A 21,096-nucleotide genomic window follows, 5' to 3' on the forward strand; every position below is an offset into this window, starting at 1 on the left:
TTGTGCCATTGCAAACTACATTCCCACTTCCAAGCAGCAAGCATTTGCAAGATCACAGGCAGTTCTTTGTGCCTTGAAACTACATTTCCCACTTCCAAGCAGGCATAGCATTTGCAAATCACAGGCAGTCCTTTGTGCCTTTGAAACTACTTTTCCCACTCCCAGCCTTCTTAGGAATTCCCCCCTTCCACCTTTTCCTTGCCCCCTCCAACCCCCCCAAACCCCTCACCCCCTCTTTTTCCCAGGTATGTCTCAACTTAGGAGGGATTTATGGGACAGATGCAAACGTGTTGCCAACAAGCCTGGAAGATTATCCCGGAAACGTTTGTCCAAAACCCGCTGAACCTCCCCGATCCACCGGAATATTCAGTCACAATTCCCGGAAAATCCCATATGTTAAATGGAGCAGATGTTTTGCAAATAACGTAAACATAATTGAATAAAATAATTGTAACTTATTTCAACTCTCAAAATCACCATTGAACCAAACAAAGAATGTTTCAGTCTTTTAAGATATTTATTTGACATGAGGAGAGTCAGGAAGCTTTGTGCCAAATAGAACGTTCAGATGCAACCGCACTGCAGAAATAAATGCAGTTTGACACCTTATACTGCCATTGCTCAGTGCTAGGGAATCTGGGAATTCTAGTTTTCGGAGACATTTAAACTCTCTCTCAGCAAACTCTGTGTGCAACAAACTACAATTCCAGGATTTCATAAACAGGGCCATGGCAGTAAAACGTATATGAAACTGGATTGTCTCTGGAGGGAAGATGCAGCCTGATTGACCACGACACACTGCAGAAATAATCCAGTTTGCAGACTGCTTTAACTGCCCTGGCCAGTGCTAGGGAACCCTAGGAAGTGTGTTTTGTGAGACATTGCACCTTCTTTACAAACAAAGCTCTGGTGCACAAAAACTACATTCCCAGGATTCCCTAGCACTGAGCCAGGAGGTTAAAGCGTCACAAACTGGATTATTTCTGCATTGTTTGGACCTCGTTATTAAAATGCTCAAGGTCCAATCCATACTGCAGAAATAATCCAGTTTTGGGACCGCTTTAACTGCCCTGGCTCAGTGCAGGGAACCTGGGATGTAGTTTTGTGAGAAAGAGCTCTGGTTCCACAATGAACTACAGTTCCCATGCATCTGAGGAAATACACAGCTCATGCTGCCAACTTTCTTCAGTGCGTCTCAAAGGTGCTACAAGATCTATCTCTCTATCTCATCACCATTACTTTATATCATATTAAATCCAAATGCAGCTGAGAAGTGGACTTAACTGGCAACACTGAATGCTGTAGACTCATTCTCTGGGGTGATCTGGAAGCATGGAGGCAATTCCTTGTCAAACCAGGGAATCCGGAATTGTAGTTTGTGTGACATGTTGAGACTTGCTTTTACCGGCAGCCAGGGCTCCAGCATGAATTCTGGGCTTGGGTGTTGTTGTGCCCAGAATCCCTCATCGCAGGAGCCTTGCGTTGAAGCGTGCCAAACTGGTATTCTTCGCAGTATGGATGCATGGAAAGGGAATGAAAAGGAGCCACAAACCAAACTTCTGGGAAACAGGGCAGGGATGCCAACTTACCAGGTGCTCTGCCCATGCTCAGAGGCAGTTTAATCACTAACATACACACCACACACTCTCAGGACCATCACATTCATCACACACAAACTGTGGGCAGCCATGGAAGGGAGGGAAGATGGGGATAAACACTAGTTTTCTATCCAGGTGGCTCTGCCCATGCTCAGAAGCACCTTTCCACCTCTTTCCACATCTCCCTATTTCTCTACTTCCCTCCACTAGTTCTCTCCTGTTAACCCAAAAGTCCCCTCCAGTACAACAACGACCCTGAGGGTAGCTTGGGGCACTCTGCCCAAGCTCAGGAATTCAAAAATTCAAAGTCACTCTCAAGCACACACCGAAGCCCACAACATCAAGCCATGATCCATGATCAATATTGTCTTTAGTGCCTAAAACTTATGTCTTACTTGAAATCCAAGCATTGGGTTAAGCCAGCCAAGATCCCCACTCCCTCCTCTCCCAGCACTGCGCCACTTTGTTTCCTTGGAGCCTGAGAATGCCTGAGGGGGGGGGGGTAATCCCTGTCCTCTCTCTGATTGGCGACTATTCCTCCAACGGGCTTGTCGTCCTGCTCTTCCGAGGGACAGTCCATGGAGAGAGAGAGAGAGAGAGGGAGGAGAGAGAGGAGAGTTTTCTCCAGCCCTCTTGGCTGAAAACTGTACACTCCAAAAGGTTTTGGTTCTCTGCGCGCTGCCGAAACGCGTGAAAGCGAAACGGCCAAACGGAAAAGGCACCAAATTGAGCAAGGCACGAAATCACACGAAAGCTCTGAAAATCCCCGTTTTCGCGTGAAAGTCGCGAAATTGGCAACACTGGATGCCAAAGCCTTTTTTCTTCTAATGGGGGCAAGCCTTGCGAAGCCCTGGCCCCTGAGAAGAAGAGGAGGGGGGCTTAGAAAGAGGAAGAAAAGAAAAAAGAAGAGGAGGAGGGGGGAGAAGGAAGAAAAAGGAGAGGAGGAAGAGGAGGAGGAGAAGAAAAACGGAATAACAAAAGAAGAGAAGGAGGGGAAAGAGAAAGAGAAAGGGGGAGGACAAGAAAAAAAAGCAACTTGCTGCAAAGCCCTCTCTGCTTGGAAATTTGGAGCATGCCCAAATAAGGAAAGCAGAGGGTGCGGCAATAGAGGCAGGCGTGCAGCAGTGCGCAGACCCGCCCCTGTGGTTTCAGCTCCTCCTGCTGCTGCTTCAGCATGTTACACAGCAGCACTCAAGAAGGCAGGCAGCAGCCCTGGGAGCTCAGGTTGGGCAGCCACCCGGGGGCGGGGCCGAGTGGATGGGACCGGGCACGCCCAGGGGCGGGTAAAGTCCCGCCCACCACCATGAAATGGCAACCCAGTGGGGGGGAATATCTTGCACGTAATACTTCCACATAAAGAGGCTAGCGGTCAGGGGGGGGGCGGTGGTAACTCTTGTTACACCGGATTATAAATACATCTTTGAGGAGAGGCAATTTCCATCCAGCTTGAATTGTCCACTGTAAAACCGCTGTTAAAAAGCCCCCTCCTTGACCCCTCCTGATGCATTATATTATCGGCCAGTCTCGCTACTCCATTTTGTGGAAAGGTGATCGAGAAGGCGGTGGTTGCAATCCAGCTTCAATCGATCTTGAGACAACGGATTATCTGGACCCATTTCAACTGGTTTCGGGCGGGTTACAGGGTGAGGTGGCCATTGTCGCTTGTCGCTTCTCCGTCTGGGCATCGACAGGGGAGCGTTTGTCCCTGTTGGTGCTCTTGGAATCTCAGCGGCTTTCGATACCATAGACCATGGTATCCTTCTGGGGCCCTGCAGAGGTGGGGATCGGGGGCACTGCGCTCCAGTGGTTCGGTCTACCTCTCTGGAGGTCCAGATGGTGCAGCTGGGAAGGTGCTCCGATGAGAGGGCCTTATATCTGGGGTCCCTCAAGAGCCATTCTGTCTCCCAGCTTTTTAATATTTACATGAACCGCTGGGAGAGATCATCCAGAGAACTGGGGCGCGGGGTTATCGTCGGTGATACACCCAAATGTTTCTCTATGTCTCCGACTGATGCAGTGACTGAGGATGGCGTCTCTCTCTTGTGCCTGTCTGGGTCGGTAATGGCTGGATGAGGGAAAACAGACTCAGTCTGTCCAAGAAAACAGGTACTCGTGATAGGTTCCCCTGGTCCAGGAATGGCAGTGGTTCCCCTGTCCTAACGGGATCCTGCTTCCTGTGAAGGACTCCTGCGCAGTCTGGGGTGCTTCTCGATTTGTCGCTCACCTTACGTCAGTGAATGCGGACAGTCAAGAGCACCTGTTATCAGCTTTCTCATTCGCCAGCTGCGCCCCCTGGCCCGAGGGACCCTGAAACGGTAGTACATCTCTGTAACCTACGATTGGATTCGCAATGCCCGCTCTACATGGGGCAACCCTTGTACCACACACCGGAAGCTACAGTGGTAAAATATGGCAGCTGGTCACTGGCACTTCCAGGGCCAGTCACATTACACCTGTACTTAAAGATCTGCATTGGCTGCCCATTCACTTCCAGGCACAATACAAGGTGTTTGTCATAACCTATAAAGCCCTACATGGCTTGGGCCCAGGATACCTGGAGGACCGCCTCTCCCCATACATTCCGCCCCGCACCCTCAGAACATCTGGGCAGCAACTACTGAGGGTCCCAGGGGCTAGACTAGCCTCCACAGCAAGGAGGTCATATACCATCGTCACCCCGGCCCTCTGGAACACGCTGCCCATAGAGCTCCGCTCGGCCACCTCCCTGGCCCAGTTCAGGAGGGAGTTAAAAACCTTCCTGTTCCGCTTAGCATTCCCTGAATCAATCTCCAGTTAGTCTTCCCCCTCTTCGACAGCAATGGTAGCTGGTTGATGGTGTTTTAGTATTGGTTTTAATAGTTTTGTGTAATGTACGGCATTTTAATACATGCATTGTATTGTATTGTTATCCTGCTGTTCACCGCCCTGATCATTGGAAGGGCGATATACAAATAAAATTTTTATTATTTATTTATTATTTAAGATCATGCACAAGGTTAAAACTGATATAAGTCCCTAGATTTGGAGAAAAATGTTTTCATAATAGTATGCTAACCAAATCTTAAAGTGCTGCCATGATGTGAGTTTTCATCTAACGTTAGAGGGCAGCAACATGCTTCTCTCTTGTCTGAGGCCACTTTTGTAATAAGTTTCTAATTGTACCCGTCCCTCTCTCCCTCTTCGCTCTTTCTTTCCCTCAGTCTCTCTTTCTCTCATATACACATTACACTCAAACTCAATAGCTTTATAGATGTCCAGCATTTTTATTTCACAAATAAATGTACTTCACAATCAGATATGTGTTGGTGTTCATTGAAAAGCAGCATGAATGATGCAGTGAACGACTCACAACTGGTGTCAGCACTAGTCATCTCATGCTTCTCACCATTTTGCAAACCAAAACTGGGACAAATGTGGCTAAGCAACATCAGAGTATGGTCAAGTTGGCAAAAGTTATAAATGAGGAAGAATGCACAAGCTAGATAGGAGAGGCTGCAGCAGTTTGCATTTGACTGAGTCTATTGGGAGGGGGAAGACTCAGAGTCCTCCTCTCTGTTGAGTTAATAAAGTTCAAACTCCTTTTGTATTTAAACTCAGTTTTAAGCAAATTTCTGTCATTGCAGAGAGTGAGCCATTGAAAATCATTCACACCTAGAATTCATATCTGCTCTGTTCCAGGTTCCCTTGGAACTTTGCCTGCCTCTTTTCTTTGGATGCCTAAACTGTAGTGTATTTCTAAATGCTCAATGGAAGTTTTAAATTATGGAATATTGCCCTACATTCAACATTCAAGCCACTACAATACACTGACCCTTTGCTTTCCACATATAGATGCTCATATCCAAACTGGAAGTATGATGAGGATTATTACTTAGCCAGGGCTGAACCTCAAAGAGATGCAGCCTCAAAGACATGCTGAAACCACCAGTCATCTTGTGAAGAAAGAGAGAGAGAGAGAGAGAGAGAAAGAGAGAAAGCTTCACGCCCTTTTGAAGTAAGTTATTTATAGGATGGAGCTGACAGCAATTGCGCTAATCATTCTGACTGAGACCATAAGCAAACACCATAGTACAAAATGGACCATCTGCTGCCAGTGCAGCTAGTTCTCTGGTGGACCATTTTGCTTTGTATGAATGAGCCTGAAATATATGCTTTATTGTCATCCATCATTTTATTTACCATATACCCTGCCTTTTTCCCAGACAGGGACTCAAGGCAGTTACAAGAGCCAAGTTTTGTTCTGTTCGTCTTCAAAGAGTCACAGGATTCTCTTGTAATCCTTACACTTTGAACTGAGCAGACACTCTAAAAGCTAATGACCTGTACTTGCACTTTTTACATTTCAATTCTGTCTTATTCCATTGATTATGTATATTCTGTACCCACTCACTCAGCTACCCAAGCATGGGTATAACAATCTGCCAACTGAGACAATACCCCTTGCATCTGATGGAGTGGGCTCCAGTCTACAGAAAGCTTATGCCAAATAAAACTTGTTAGCCTTTCATGTGCCACAAGACTCCATTGTTGTTGTTGCTACAACTGACTGTGAGGGCTTCCCCTAGTTGGAAAGTACAAAAGGGCATGCTACCTGGGGCTAATTCCTATTTCTCAACACAGAGTTCCCCTTATCTCCCTTTGGGTTGGGTGACTCTTTAGCAAATAGCCCCTGGCTATATCTGAAGATAAGCCAGCAACAAGGGGCTTTTGTTTATGCATGCATTTTCCATGGCAACCAAGTTACTTATCTTTTCTGCTCAAGGTTATCTCCCTGGTGATTGTGTGTCACACACACAAAAAACACTGGACAATCTCTTTTCAGTACACCTGGCACTCTCTACCTGGACTTTTGCGGCACCAATTCCTATTTGGCAAGAGTCTCCCCAGCTTTGCAAATTTTGTTGCAACAGGCCTTATGTCAATGGGAACATTTCTCTAGAAATAACCTTGCATCCCACATGACGTATCCAAACAGAGATTAGACCAAAGTTTACCCTGATCAAATGAATCAGTCCTGGATTCCATACAGTTAAGTCACAGGGAAAAGAGGTTGGTGACCCAAACATAAGGGTGGAGGGGATTTGCTTACAAGTTGCAACTAAAGAGTCAGTTCCTATGAAATCATTCAAGCTTCATTGTTGGAACACCAATGACCTAAGGTTGGAAGGCTCTAATCTATTAGGCAGATTGGGAGAAATTCCAGTAAAGCCAGGATTCCTAGGGTCAGAGATTAGGACATAGATAGGAATTCTGTGGTCCTCCAGGTGTTGTTAGACTACAACTCCCAACAAATAGCCAATGATGACGAATGCTGGAAACTTTAATTCAACACCATTTGGAGGGCCATGAGATTCCCATCTCTGGTTTAGGGAAATTCCAAAGTCCATATTGTGACAGTATATTTATTAGACTAATGAAGAGATGTTCTGATTAGGAGGGATAATGACATCCTTCAGATGTCCATGTCCTTTCACAGTAGCTGGGGGAGGGAGGGTTAATTTTCCCAGCGGCAATATATTTTGAGAGATCCCAGTTGTAATGCTAAGTATTTGTGAGTGATGTAGAAAATTTTTAATGGGCAATTAAAAAAGGAGGCCCATTGGTTTTACAAAATACATGTTCCTCCTTATACCTTGGAAGTATTTTCAAAAATTAAATACATAGTTTAGAAAAATGGGGGTAGGCTTATCCAGTGGCGTCAGTAGGAAGGGGCAGGGAGTGCGGACTAAGAATGGGGTGTGTGGCCCTACTGCTTCTCACAATGGCCAGCATTTTTTATAAATATAAAAATATATAAATATAATATAAAAAATTTCAAATAAGAAAACTGTGCAGCAAATATTGTCTCATCAATTACAATTTGAACCACATGCTTTTGCCATATTGGCCTTATGTGGGAATTCAGATTTGATGATTAGTAAGAAAATATTTTTACAAAATGCCTGGGAAATTAACAAAGGACCAATGGAAGCAGGGTTTTTTGACTGCCAAAAGATTGATATTTCAATATTGGAAATATGATTTTCCTCCACCTGTGATCAAATGGATAGAAACTCTAACAGCACTTGCAACCTTTGAAAGAATGATGTGTAGATGAAACCTACAAATGGATTTATATTTGACTATTTGGTCAGCTACCTATCACTAACATGGTTGCCTTTCTCTTCCTGTGTTTTTATTTTTCTGCTTTTGTTATACTGGAATACTATAGTATGTAACTGAGAACTTTTTTGTGTTCTTCTATCATGCTTAAATGTAATTAATTCATTCATTCGTTTAAAAAATACCCCTTCCTGGAGGAGCTAAAAACTGATAGAACAGTTGTTGTTGTTGTTGTTTTTGCTATGTATCAACATACCTGTTAAGACTCTTGTTGATGCTCTGGCTCTGGGGACTGTCATGATTATCATTTCTCTCATTTCAAAATTTACCACTATGCCACTGTTAATGTTCCCTTTTTTTAACACTCTGATATCCAACTTTATAAATAAATAAATAAATAAATAAAGCTAAAGAAAATTAAAGCTAAACCAACTATTGTGCTAAAATATCATCTGAAGAACATTCATGTAAAATGTAAAGATAATGTGAAAAATAGATTTGCACTATTAGGCCCAGTTGACTAGGAGCCAGAACAACTCTGGACTGCAGGCAGAGACACAGTCAGAGAGGAATGAAAAAAGGCACTATCTGCAGCCAAAAAGAAAGAGAAGCCCCAGTGGATGACAGATGAAACTCTTCAAGCAGTTAAGGACAGAAAAGAAACAAAAGTAAAAGCCACTTCTTTGAGAAGTCAGATCTGGCTACAATGACACACGTCTTGATTACATCCTGTTTGGATTACCGTAATGCACTTTATGTGGGGCTATCTTTGGAGACTGTTCTGATATTTCAGCGCGTCCAAAATTCTGTGGCCAGGCTGTTGATTGGGGATGTCTGCAGGGACCATGTGACACCCCCCACACACACACTGAAACACCTGGATTGACTACTGGTCCATTTTCGGGCAGAATTCAAATAATATTATTATTAAATTATTTTTTAAACTTTTCTAATTAATGTTTAGTTCTATCCTTTAAAAATTATTATAAGAAGCTTTGAATCCCATTTTGGGAGAAAGGCAGAATACAAATCCAATGGATGAATCAATAAATATATAAATGCTGACAGAGAGAGGATCAGAAGCCTGAATGCAACTATTCAGCAACTTGCATGCAGGGACTAGGAAAACTACTCTAATAATCAATGCAGAGAAATAGGAGATGACAACAAAAAAGGAAGAACAAGAGACCCCTTCCATAAGATCTGAGAAATCAAAAGGAAATTTAAATCAAGAGCGGGGATGCTATATGTCCAGCAGGGAAACGTACTGCATGACCAAGTGGAAATTCTCAAAAGCAAAAATCAGATTCAAAGAGAATAAGGGGGAAAAAATTAAAATTAGGAATACTGTACTTCCCATCAATATTGATCTTATTTAAGGAAAATTGGAAGGGCATGAAAAGGGAGAAATCTATGAGTCTATGAGAAAGAGTGTGCAAGTACACTTCTGAGGGTGCTGTAATCCAGAGGTGATTTCCTTCAGAAAAGTCCCTCGTAACTAGCAGGGCTCTCTCCTTCTTCTGCTTTTTACAAGGTATATTTATTACTTTTAGTTACCTCAAGAGACAATCGGAACTCACACCATAAAGCAAGGGTAGGCAACCCTTTTGAGCCGGGGGCCGGGTTGCTGTCCCTCAGACAAATAAACAAATAATTAAATAATTTTTAAAAAATTAAATAAATAAATAAACCAGGACAAATGTAGGACAAAATTTTCAAATGGAGGGTACTTTTTAAATAAAAAATGGAGGACACGCGAAAAAAATTGCTGATTTTTAAAAAAATGTTAAGATAAATGCATGTTTCTGAGGCTTCTATAGACAATTGCCCCACCATGCCCCTCGTGTGAGACGCCAAAGGCCCCGGTGGCAATCGGCAGCAGGACCGGGCTGGGGCCGGTCCCAAGGCCTTGCCGGGCCGCATTCGGCCCCCGGGCTGCAGGTTGCCTACCCCTGCCATAAAGGATGTTGTGTTGCAAAGCTAAGAGATGCTACAACATTTTGTTTTTGCCTGAACCTACAAGAAAGAACAAGATTTTGAGCACATCTCCTCTCCTTCCTCCTGCTGAGTTAGTTGAGTGCAAACTACTTTTGCACTTTGAACTTATATTTGCAGCAACTGAAATAAAAATAGCTGAGAGGTGGGATAGAAGAGATTTAGCTGAGTTGTCCCTGCCAATTGGGAGAGTTGGAGATTATGTGTTCTGGACATCACCCCCTTCCTAGCACTGCCTCTTTTCACTACAAAAGTCAGGTGTTAACTACAAAGCAGCACAATTTATTTTGAGCTTTACCATCCATACAGTCTCTCCAGTCACATTCTCTGCCAAAACCATTCCATAAAGAACTACGGTTATGAGAATCACAGGGAAGGATTATGGGTAAGGGAAACATCTACTTGCCTGGTTGTGGCTAAAGGCATGAACAGCCTCAAAGGCAATTCATGCTAGGGGCTTGGCAGGAAGATTGCCCAATATTTTATGGCCAGATTATTCTTCTGGGAATAGCTCTGACTCTCCCAGGCCCTCCCCTGAAAATAAATATTTGTATGGGAGTGTTTTGTTCCTGGTAATTAAACTGGTATTCCATTCATCAGACAGCCCAGCCTAGCCTTCCTATCTAACTGAGAGCAATAGGTTATTTTAGAACTTAAGGACTTTCTTTTTGGTTTACAATGCATTCAGTAAAATGCCTGGAAAGCAACTCGTTTTGCCACAGTCTTAAGCATTTATCTCCTTTGCCTGGTAAGCAAGTGCCACTGAACCAACCATCCAGCGATTGCCCTTTTATACCTTCTGTTTACACTTCTAGCTCCTACCTCTATTGTTGCCCTTATGCTAAATTTTAGATTGTTTGCTCTTTGAAGGCAGGGACCCATGTTTTTGCACTCTTTCTCACTCTCTCTCTCGTTCTCTTTCTCTCTCTCTCAGTCAATTAATCGATCAATTGATCACTCAGTCAGTAGAAATGTATCCATATTTTTTCATATCCTCGGAAACCCTAGCCTTCTAAATGTACAACCTTACAATTTTGCTTGATCAAAACTCCTGGAAGTATTATTCTCTGTGTAAACAAGGCACACTGGGGGTATGTGATTTATTTTTGAATAAGAAATGGCAGTCTTTACCATGATATTTTCCTATAACACCAGCACCAAGCAGAACACCCTTGGGGAGTAGCAGTGGGATGTTTGCAGCCCTTGGCAAGTCTTGGGGACAGTGCACACACACACACCCATCGCTGTAAGTTGCCTACAGAGATACTAGAATACAGATACAGAAGGCCCTTAGTATCCACAAGGGTTTGGTTCTAGAAGCCCCATCATGGATATCAAAATTCATGGATGCTCAAGTCTGATTAAATACAGTGGAATAGTAAAATGGTGTCCCTTATATAAAATGTCAAAATCCAGGTTTGCTTTCTGGAATTTACAATTTAAAAAAAAAAAAATCAGGCCACATGGTGGAATCAGTGGATGCAAAACCCATGAATATGGAGAGCCAACTCTACTGGCTGTCGTCTCCTATATGAGCCTAAACCACATATGTATTTCAAGGCTTTTCTGTAGGCTAGGACCTTTTGTACCATTATTTAAAAATAAAAAAGGCAGTTCTACAAAGCAAACTGCATAAAGCCAGTCTGCAGATCACTGAACCCTTATTTTACTGCATGCATGCTTCAGACCATGAACGCAGAAGGGTTGTGCCAGTGTTCCAGTTCCGACCCGTGTCACACAACTCCATTACCAAATGTTATATTAATATTAATATATTGTGTAATGAGAGAGCCACCACCATGGTGTAGCAGTCGGAGCATTGGACTACTACTCTGGAGACCAGGGTTCTAATCCCCACTTAGCCATAGAAATTCACAGGGTGACCTTGCGCAAGTCACATGCTCTCATCCTCAGAGGAAGGCAGTGGCAAACCTCACTGAAGAAACCTTACCAAGATAACTCTCTGATATGTTTGCCTTAGCATTGCCATAAGTCAGAAACTACTTGAAGGCACACAACAAAAACAATATTGTGTAATAATACTATAGTGATACAATATACAAGAGCCAGTGTGGTGTAGTGATTTAAGCGTTTAACTATGACTCTGGAGATCAAAAGGTTTGATTCCCTCTTGAGCCTTGGAAAGCCACTGACTGACCTTGGGCAAGTCACACACTCTTAGCCCCAGAAAACTCTGGTTTGCATTAGGGTCTCCATAAGTCAGAAATGACTTGACCCACCTTGAATCCTATTGCAGAGAAAGGCGGGATATAAATCCTGGAAATAAATAAAAAATAAAGACACACAACAACAAAAAATGCAGTACTGTATACTTGCTGAACCAAATCATTGGCAACCTACATTTTTACTAGACCATGTGACAGTTGCAGCTATCCCTCACTGAAGTCTGCCTGCCATCGCTCACGCACAGTCATCTGGTCTACATCAGTGCCCTTCATCCTGTTGACTTACGTTCCTCTCTTCCTGCAGGAGCTTGCATTCCTGGCAATGCAAGGAATCTTCAGATTATTGACTCATATAGATAGCCCTCTATCTGCTATTGAACTCACACATCAGCTCTGCCCATGGCTTTACACTTTGTGACTGGAATGTCTCTCATCTAGGCTCAGGCCCCCATTCTCCCAATAAAGTGCCCCCAGCAGGATCCTTTACTGTCTGCCATTGTAATTGTCCTTTAATGATAAATGGTGTTTGTGTGACACTGAAAGAAAGGAATCCTTTCTGATGCAGCTCTGAGATAAAGCTAAGAGGTTCTGTTACAACTAGGATTCCCAGACTGGTTTTGATCCCCAGGGGTATGTGGGAAATATTTCAAGCCCACCTTGAAATATTCCTAGGCAGATCTTCTTTTCTGTCTCTAGGATTGAGTATGGTCCTTTCTCTTCCATAGAATCATAGAATCATAGAGTTGGAAGAAACCACAAGGGCCATCCAGTCCAACTCCCTGCCATGCAGGAAATCTCAATCAAAGCATCCCCGACAGATGGCCATCCAGCCTCTGTTTAAAGACCTCCAGGGAACGAGACTCCACTATACTCCAAGGGAGTGTGTTCCACTGTCGAACAGCCCTTACTGTCAGGAAGTTCCTCCTAATGTTGAGGTGGAATCTCTTTTCCTGTAGCTTGCATCCATTGTTCCGTGTTTTAGTCTCTGGAGCAGCAGAAAACAGGCTCCTCAATGTGACATCCCTTCAAGTATTTAAACAGGGCTATCATATGTTCTCCAGCTTTGTTTGCAGCATTTCAGACTGGGAGAGACCTCCTTTGTCATCAAGTCCAGCTCCCTGGCAACAGTAGAAATTCTACTAAAACGTATTTGCAAAGGAAGCAGGTCACTTGCTTCCTTTCTACCTCTTGCCATCTGTGATGGCCACAACTAGTATGGGAAATGCTTTCTAGAAACCACCCATTGTGATTATTTGTGGCTTCAGTGTCAATAAATCTGCTGTATGACTCTGTCCAAAATTGTAAAAAGCTACCCAAGGTGCTAAAATTGTTTTGCAGACAAGGTTCAACACATTGGGTAGCTTTTTGTAAATGTTAGACTGCAGCCAGAACAGATTCACTACCAACAGCAACCCATGGAAGAGGTATTACCAGTTGTTTCTGCCATTCGTCCTCTTGCCTGAAGGATCGGCATCATCTCATCTAGCCAACTGTTTGTCCAAGTGGATTTTAGAAGATTTTCCTTGACCTTAAAATGTCTTCACTGACAAATTTCCCTTCACACCAACAGGCAAATGTTTTTCACATTGGTCTGGAGAAGGAGTGGGGCAACTTTGACCATTCATATCGATCACAGTTCCCAACATCTCTCACCATTAGCCATGATTTCTGGAAAGCATCTAGAGGGCACAATACATTCCCTGTTTTATCTCTCCAAGACTTCAGACAGAAATCTCTCCTAAACAGACCTATGGCCTGTTCCAGACTGCCAAAATAAAACTGCTTTGGGTCTCTTTGGAGGTATGCTATTTAAATGATGCATGCATCCTAAGAATCCGGAAGCTGCACCAAAATCTGCACTCCGGTGCTTAGGAATGGAGTGTGGCTTTGGCGCGACCTCCAGACTCTTAGGACCCAGGCATCATTTAAATAGCATACCTCCAAAGAGACCCGAAGCAGCTTTATTTTGGCAGTCTGTAACAGGCCTAAGTGTAAATATGCACTTTTTTCTTTTTGCATGCACTGTCAGTGAGCTAAGCTATGCTTAAATACCAAGTTTGAAATCAGGGATGAGTTACAGTGGTGGTGACTTTCAAAGAAATAGCTATGTTGGTCAGTTGCAACATTAAAAGAAAAAGGAAGAGGGGGAATCCAGCAGCACATTTGAGAGTTATATTTTAGCATGAATTCCCATGGATATCAATCTATTTCTAGTGGTGAGCAATCTCTGGGGCAGTGAATCCATTCCAGTTGTTAGTCCAAATTTTACAAGTGCTGAACTTATTTAGAGATAGTGGTCAATGTCTTTGATAACTGCCTTAAAGTTTAAACCAAACCTTAGAGTGGATTCATCATGACACTGACATGGAAGACATCATCCACCTTGGCTTAACAAACAGCCATGGGTCACCTGTTTCTCCCTTCCCAATTCCACTGCCACAAACATCCCAGGTATTCATATGGGAAATAGGGTGTGTGGGTAGCATTGCCTCTTATTTTCCATGAGAACTGCAAATCCATCTGGCTGTTGAGGAAGCCATCCAATGAGTGTGGTGGGATTACAGACATGTTTCCCTCCAATCCTACAAAGTTGCCCATAGTGCAGCCCAGGTTTATTAGTACATACTTATCCAAGTGAACACAAAGGGCTAACTCCCTCCCCATCTGTACTAACTCAGGTTATTTTAAAGGCTAAAGGGAGTAATCCAAACAGCATCTGCTCTTGCCCAAATTAAACTGGGCTTGAATCTATGGAAAGTTTTGCCTGTTCAGGTAAACCTTACTAAGATCCTCACAAGATAAATGAGTTATGTTCAGCAGAACTCCTGAGGTAGTTGTCTGTAATTCACATCCCACTCATTCTTAGCAGCAGCCAAAATACTGCCTTTGGGTGGCCTTCTCCTGGCCCTAATCTTGATTTAAAATAATTCATTCTTGTGTGAAATCTCCTGCTATACCACAAGGGCTCTAAGGAGACCTGTGCCATCTTTTAAAAACCCAAGATGATCTTTTTCAGCCTGTAGGCTATTATAAGAGAGACATTGTGGTGTAGTGGTTTGAGTATTGTACTATGACTCTGGAGACCAGGGTATGAGTTCCTGGTCAGCCATGAAAACCCACTGGGCAACCTCATGCAAGTCACACTCTCTCATTCTCAGAGGAAGGCAATGGCAAACCTCCTCCGATAGCTGTTATCACATGCACCAACCTTTTTCTAGATTTCTCCCTCTCTCCAAATAATACTTCCTGCATCTGAGGAAAGTGAGCCATAGTCACAAAAGCTCCTGCTATAATAAATCAGCTGGTTTTTATGGAGTTGTGTGAGTGGACATTGACTGAGATCCCACCGACAGGCTGCTGGAGTGCAGCTCTCCCATCTGTATAGTTGGTGAGGCTTCTCTTTCTTCCCCACTTCTTCCCTGGGTGAATGCAAGAGGCGAATGCACCTGGCTGCTCATCAGCTATGGAAGTGTGTCCAACTTTTTCAGCTTTTGTCCATGCACATTGTGGAAAGAAGGGGCATCCTCCACTCAAGATGGAGGCCCTTACCTTGGCACTACCATCCTCTCCTAATGTGGAAGTAACACCCTCTTTGCTTTAAGCTAGAGATGCCTATATTATTCAAATTCAAAATCCGACCTATGCAAAATGCTTTGGGAGGTATTTTATTCAAGATGCTGAACCTTGTTCCCTGAATAGTATGAGCAACCTGGATAGCTCCTTTAAAAGTTAAGATTAAAACCCTGAGCAGATTTACTGCCCCCCTGACATCCCCCACCTGCCTCCATGGGTTCTTGTAAAAATACAGATAGGACAAGCCTTGCTTGACCAACTCATTTAGGGGATTGTTTCTTCTATTTTGAAAATGTTTTGTTGAAGTAATATTGGATTTTGATTTATTGGCTTTATTGCTTTTTTGTTTAGTTTGGTTTGATTATTTATGCTGTGCTGAGATCTTTAGCTACAGAGCAACGTGTAATGAATAATTCTTTACTAAGCCTTCTTTTCTACCATTTCATTCATTCATTCCTTGCCAAAATTCATGTTAGCCAATAGGATGCATTTGTGTAGTTTTGAGATTTTATTATATTAAGCAGTGTAAGACTGTTAGTCCCAACTACAGTAGATCCACTGACTTAATGAGACTTACATAAATGTTGGCCTGTGTATGTGTCTGTATGTGCCTTCAAGTTGCCTGTAAATTTATGATGAGCCCATGAATTTCAGGATTTTCTTAGGCAAGGAGTCAGAGGTGGTTTTATCAGTCTCTTCCTCTGATTTATACAGCCTACAGCACCTGAGATTCATTGGCAGTCTGCCATCCAAGTATTAACCAGGGCTGATCCTGCTTAGCTTCCAAGACCAAACAGAATCTGATGTCTTTATGGTATTTAGGCTTCCCAAGTTCCTGTTGATTCAATGGATGTACTCACTGAGACTAACAATTGGTTTTAGGCCCATTAAGTACTACAAATAAAATGAATGAAGCCTAACAGGTTTACCAGAGCAACCTTTGAACAAGGTCCATAATTCACTGCAGCACCCAGGGACACAAAGTATAGTCTGTGAAACAAATGGCAGTTTGAGGAAACGATAGAATTAACACTCTGAACACACAATTCCTTTTAGCAATGTTTTTATTGACTTGCATTATGACCAACTTCAGTCCCCCTTCAGCACCATCCTTCACCATTTGTCATCTCAGATGCTTTGGGAAGTGTTTTCTGCCACATAAGTCGGGTTCATTTCTTCAGGATTCTGCTTTCACTTGTCTCTGACACCACTTTGCCATCCACAATCTTGGTGGTGTGGACCTTTTGAGTGGTTTGCATGGTGCTTTCCAGTAAGGCATCTTTCAAGCTGAAGGGACAGATGGAAGAGAAATTATCACCAATTTCACATTAAAGCAGGTGGACATTCATAGTGGTCTAGGTCAGTGGCTAATAAATGGTGGGGCCCCCAAGGTTGTGTGAGAGTTGCTCAAGAGGGCCATGAGCCTTGGAGACTCTGATCCTGAATGGACAGGCCAAAATAAGGCTGCTTTGGGTCACTTTGGAGGTATGCTGTTTAAATGATGCATGCATCCTAAGAAGCCACGCCAAAGCCACGCTCCAGTTCTAAAGACTGGCACACAGCTTTGGCACAGCTTCTAGCCTCTTAAGATGCGTGTGTCATTTAAACAGCATACCTCCAAATTGATCTGAAGCAGCTTTATTTTGGCCTGTCTGTTCAGGCCCTCTGATTCCTCCTCCTCCTTTTCTTCCCAAACCTTTTTATGTCTAAAATTGACACATGCATTGGGTTAAACAATGAATTTTCTTAAATAAATTGGTTCTAATTCAAACAATGTTATTTCCTTACAACTCCTTAAAGTCTGGGTTAAAACCTGGAGTGAATTCACCACCCCTCTGCCTCCAGCCCTGTTTTTTCCATTTTGCACATGTTGGGTTTTGTTCTTTAGCTAAACTGCATTTTCTGGAGGCGACAGAGAACAATTCAGCTTGAAAACAAGTCTCAAGCTCCCTATAGAGATATGGGGAGGAAGATGTCCCTTCAGTTTCAGCAGATTTGGCAGCAAGGTATGCTGGGGCAAGATGACAGTGGTTGTAAAAATTAAAAGTGGGGCAGCAACATTTTGAAGTGGGACAATTACTCAAGCTTGTCTGATATATTTGAGAGTCAAGCCTCCAATTTTATTTCAACTAAGAAATGCAGCTTTTTTCTTCCATCACAAATTTGGTATACAGCTTACTGAGAAACAAAGAGGCACTCCCTCAGACCCATTCCTGAGTAAGTGATATCTAGAATATGTGGACTGGGAGACAACACTTTTCTATTTCTTCTGGTGGACAAAGGATGCAAAAGTGGGACAGTGCTTACCTTAACTCTTCCCCTCCTTCCAGAAGGTGTCTGTAGGTTGCAATCTCTGCCTCCAGCTTGTCTTTGATGTTCAATAGAGCTTGATAATCATCTGCTTGGCGTTGGACATCACTCCGCAACTGCGCCAGCTCAGCCTCAGTCCGCAGTAGTAGCCCATTGAGGTGCTCCATCTGCAGACCGTAGCGGGCTTCCACTTCATGTAGGTTACCCTCCAAACCGGCTCTCTGCAGAGGGAGACATCCCCCAAAAAAATAATTTAATTTTTTTAAAAAAAAACAACAAGATAATCCCATTCTAAGACAACCCTCTTGTTTTTCATGACATTTCTAGACCATCGCACCATCCTTTACCTCCATATCAAGCATCTTTGCTTTATTCCTAAATTATCAGTGTCATCATGTCTGGGTATCATCTAGTCCCTTGTGCAACAACCTGATGCCTTTCTGCTAAACCAAGGTCTTCCTGTATTTGGAAATCATAATCCATTCCACTGAGGTAGAAGTCAAAGGCATAGCCATGTTAGTCTGGAATGGTCATCCACTCACCCCTAGCCTTAGGCAATATATTGCCTCTACAAACCTCTACAACCCTTTACTTAAAGAGACTGTAACCTTAAGGCAGAAGGATAATTTCCTAGCCTTACCCACATCATCTCAAGTTCACAGTGAAGGTCAATTTCCTCTACCCTGCCCTTGAAAACTCACCAGGTTTCAATTCTGAAAACTGTTCTAAAAACTTGAAAATTGATATTTTAAAAATAAATAAGTAAGGGGAAGTGCCTTTTAAAATAGGAATGGGGAACCTGTGACTGATGTTACTGTAAAGTGGTTCTCATTCCTTATACTGCTGTGGAAATCTGGGCATTAGAGTCCAGCTTCATATGGAGGGACTCAGGTTCCTCGTCCCTGCTTCTAATCCTGCAGAGGGAATTTCCTTCATCTCACAGAGCATCTCTCATCAGAGAGCTTAGATTTCCATCCATAGACACATTTACCTTCCTGCAGAGGTAAAGCATCACTGTCAAATGGTAGCTAGCTGTATGACTATGTACTGTATATGGGTTTCCAAGACTGATTTGTACTAGAACTATGAGAAAGAGAGTGTTCCCCTCCAACCCCAGTTTGGATCATACCAGGTTGCGCAGAGACTCCAGTTCAATTTCAAGTGTCTGGACAGTGCGGCGCAGGTCAGTGATGGTGCCACGGGCTGTCTCAATCTCCTTGGTATTCTGGCTGATGATGACTGTGCTCTCTGAGATCTAAAGAAAAGGCGTGAAGAAAGAATGGCAAGTGTTACTACCTGGACGTTTTAACATCTTTGACAATTCCATCTCCACTGATAACTACACCCCCCCCCCCCCAAAAAAAAAGCTATAGGAAACATAGTACTGGAGGGAGAACATTCATCCATCCTAGTGCAATCCCTATGAATAACTGATTTGGCCCAATGGATGGGGAAACCCTAAAGAAGGGGCTGCACTGACTAGTAGAGTTCAGAAAGGGAGAAAGAGCTGGAATTGCCAGGGCTAACAAGCAGGTCCATTTTACCTTGAATAAGGTATTCACGTTAGGGTCACCATAAGTCCAAAATGACTTGAAGGCACACAACAAAAAAACCCAATAATTTTCAGTTATGTATTTAGGATGGAACAAAATTGTGGATTCTTTATAGTGGAATTTCTATGTTGGACTTGCATCGATTTATTATTATTATTATTATTATTATTATTATTATTATTATTATTTAGGTCTTTAAGATTGCATCCAGATATTGCAATTCTACTGAGCAGTACAGACAGAAGAGACCTACAATCAAATTCTGCACTGACACCTGCTTGGGACAGTGCATGTGTGTCAAACTAAATATATAATTTGTTATACTGTTGCTAAAATATATATATATTGGGATTTAAATTGTGATTGAATTTGCACTATTCAATTATAGTTGGGACCCACAGAACCCAGAAAGTGATATACTAGGAAAAATCACAAAACCTCTTTTGGCTTACCTGCTGTCCCCAGTACTTGTCCAGATCCTCGAGATTCTTCTGAGCCAGGTTGTCATACTGTGCCCGAATTTCAGCCATGACCTTGCCCAGATCCTGTGTTTTTGGAGCATCTACTTCGACTGTCAGCCCCGAATTGGCGATCTGGGCCTGCAAGCTATTGACCTCCTAAGGAGAAAAGAGAGATGGAAAGAGAAACACAATGAGCCAACAGCTACTGTAAAGATGAGGAGAAGCAGCTGAGGGGGCAAAAGTCTTATGTACCAGTCGTGACTGTCCTTTGCCCCTTGTGCTCCAGAGAGTTGGCTCTCTTCCCACTCAAACCCCTGTCATTGCCTTCACGCCTCATTTCTCAGAGGTAGCAGAGAACTTACATCTTGGTGGTTCTTCTTCATAAACATCAGCTCTTCCTTGAGGGCCTCAATCTCTGACTCCAGCTGCAGGCGGGTCATGTTGGTATCATCAATGACTTTGCGGAGGCCATTGATGTCATTCTCCACTGACTGACGGATGGCCAGTTCAGCCTCAAATCTAGCAGGTGACAAGACAAAAAGAAGGAATGAGCTCTTCATGACAAGCCATGGGTTCCCATAGCATGTATGTCAATGACAGTGGGTTATAAAGAGAAAGAGGCAGGATTGTGAACATGCTGTGATTCTGTCCTAGAGCAGAAGAGGCACAGCTGGGTACAAGGTTCTGCTCCCTGATTATTTAATTAAAAAAAGATTTGAAGCCCACAGGACTGTATGTTTGAGATATGTTTGAAACTGGGTGGATAAGGCCAGCTGAGATTTCAGAAATGAGAGAAATAGTTAACTAAAATTTCCAACAGTTTCAAGTAGGTTTTCAGTACTCTTCATTGTTCCTTGTCTCTCTTTGATTATTAGAGAAGTCAAAATAAATTCAGCCATGCACAATGCTACATGGCAGAATGAGGCAGAATCAAGAGAAATCCAGCCAATTTGCTTAGCTGGCATAATTTATACTGGTTGCAAGATTCACCTTTTCTTGGGAAAGAACATGGGCATACATTTTAACTTATAGGCTTGGAACCATTAGGTAAAACGATATTAGACTACTCTTTTTTGTCATTCTTTTGAATTTTTTTCAAAACCTGATTGCATAAGAATAACCACTCTGCCATCATATCAGGTAGTCGGTTGTGTGAGATCGCCAGCAAAGAGTGTTTCTCTCTCTTTTTATATGGACAAATGTATAGGTAACTATTGGAAATAAGTGAGAATTGGAGGCTATCCATCTGTCATGATCATAGCTATGGGACATGGTGTCCTTCCCGTGCTTTAGTCCTCCAGATGTACTGGACTGTTTG

General features: G+C 43.0%; 1 protein-coding gene across 1 annotated transcript; it reads right to left on the reverse strand.

Annotated features, from left to right (window-relative positions):
• Positions 1 to 16,500: 16,500 nt before the first annotated feature.
• On the reverse strand, positions 16,501 to 20,353 carry KRT18 (keratin 18). The gene is made up of 5 exons (XM_042454113.1): positions 20,141 to 20,353; positions 19,770 to 19,934; positions 18,894 to 19,019; positions 17,762 to 17,985; positions 16,501 to 16,741 (listed from the first exon to the last, which is right to left on the reverse strand). The coding sequence occupies exons 1-5, from the start codon at positions 20,336 to 20,338 to the stop codon at positions 16,624 to 16,626; spliced, it is 831 nt and encodes a 276-aa protein (XP_042310047.1). The 5' UTR covers positions 20,339 to 20,353; the 3' UTR covers positions 16,501 to 16,623.
• Between the last annotated feature and the right edge of the window lie 743 nt (positions 20,354 to 21,096).

The sequence above is a fragment of the Sceloporus undulatus genome, chromosome 2 (genome assembly GCF_019175285.1).
Source record: "Sceloporus undulatus isolate JIND9_A2432 ecotype Alabama chromosome 2, SceUnd_v1.1, whole genome shotgun sequence".
NCBI classification, from domain to species: Eukaryota; Metazoa; Chordata; class Lepidosauria; order Squamata; family Phrynosomatidae; genus Sceloporus; species Sceloporus undulatus.

Coding starts and splice junctions, on each gene's coding strand:
- KRT18 (XM_042454113.1), bottom strand. CDS start 20,338: ATGAAGAGCTCATTCCTTCTTTTTGTCTTGTCACCTGCTAGATTTGAG. Junction 19,935..20,140: donor TGAAGAAGAACCACCAAGAT/GTAAGTTCTCTG, acceptor TTTTCTCCTTAG/GAGGTCAATAGCTTGCAGGC. Junction 16,742..17,761: donor GAAGGAGGGGAAGAGTTAAG/GTAAGCACTGTC, acceptor CTGTCCCTTCAG/CTTGAAAGATGCCTTACTGG.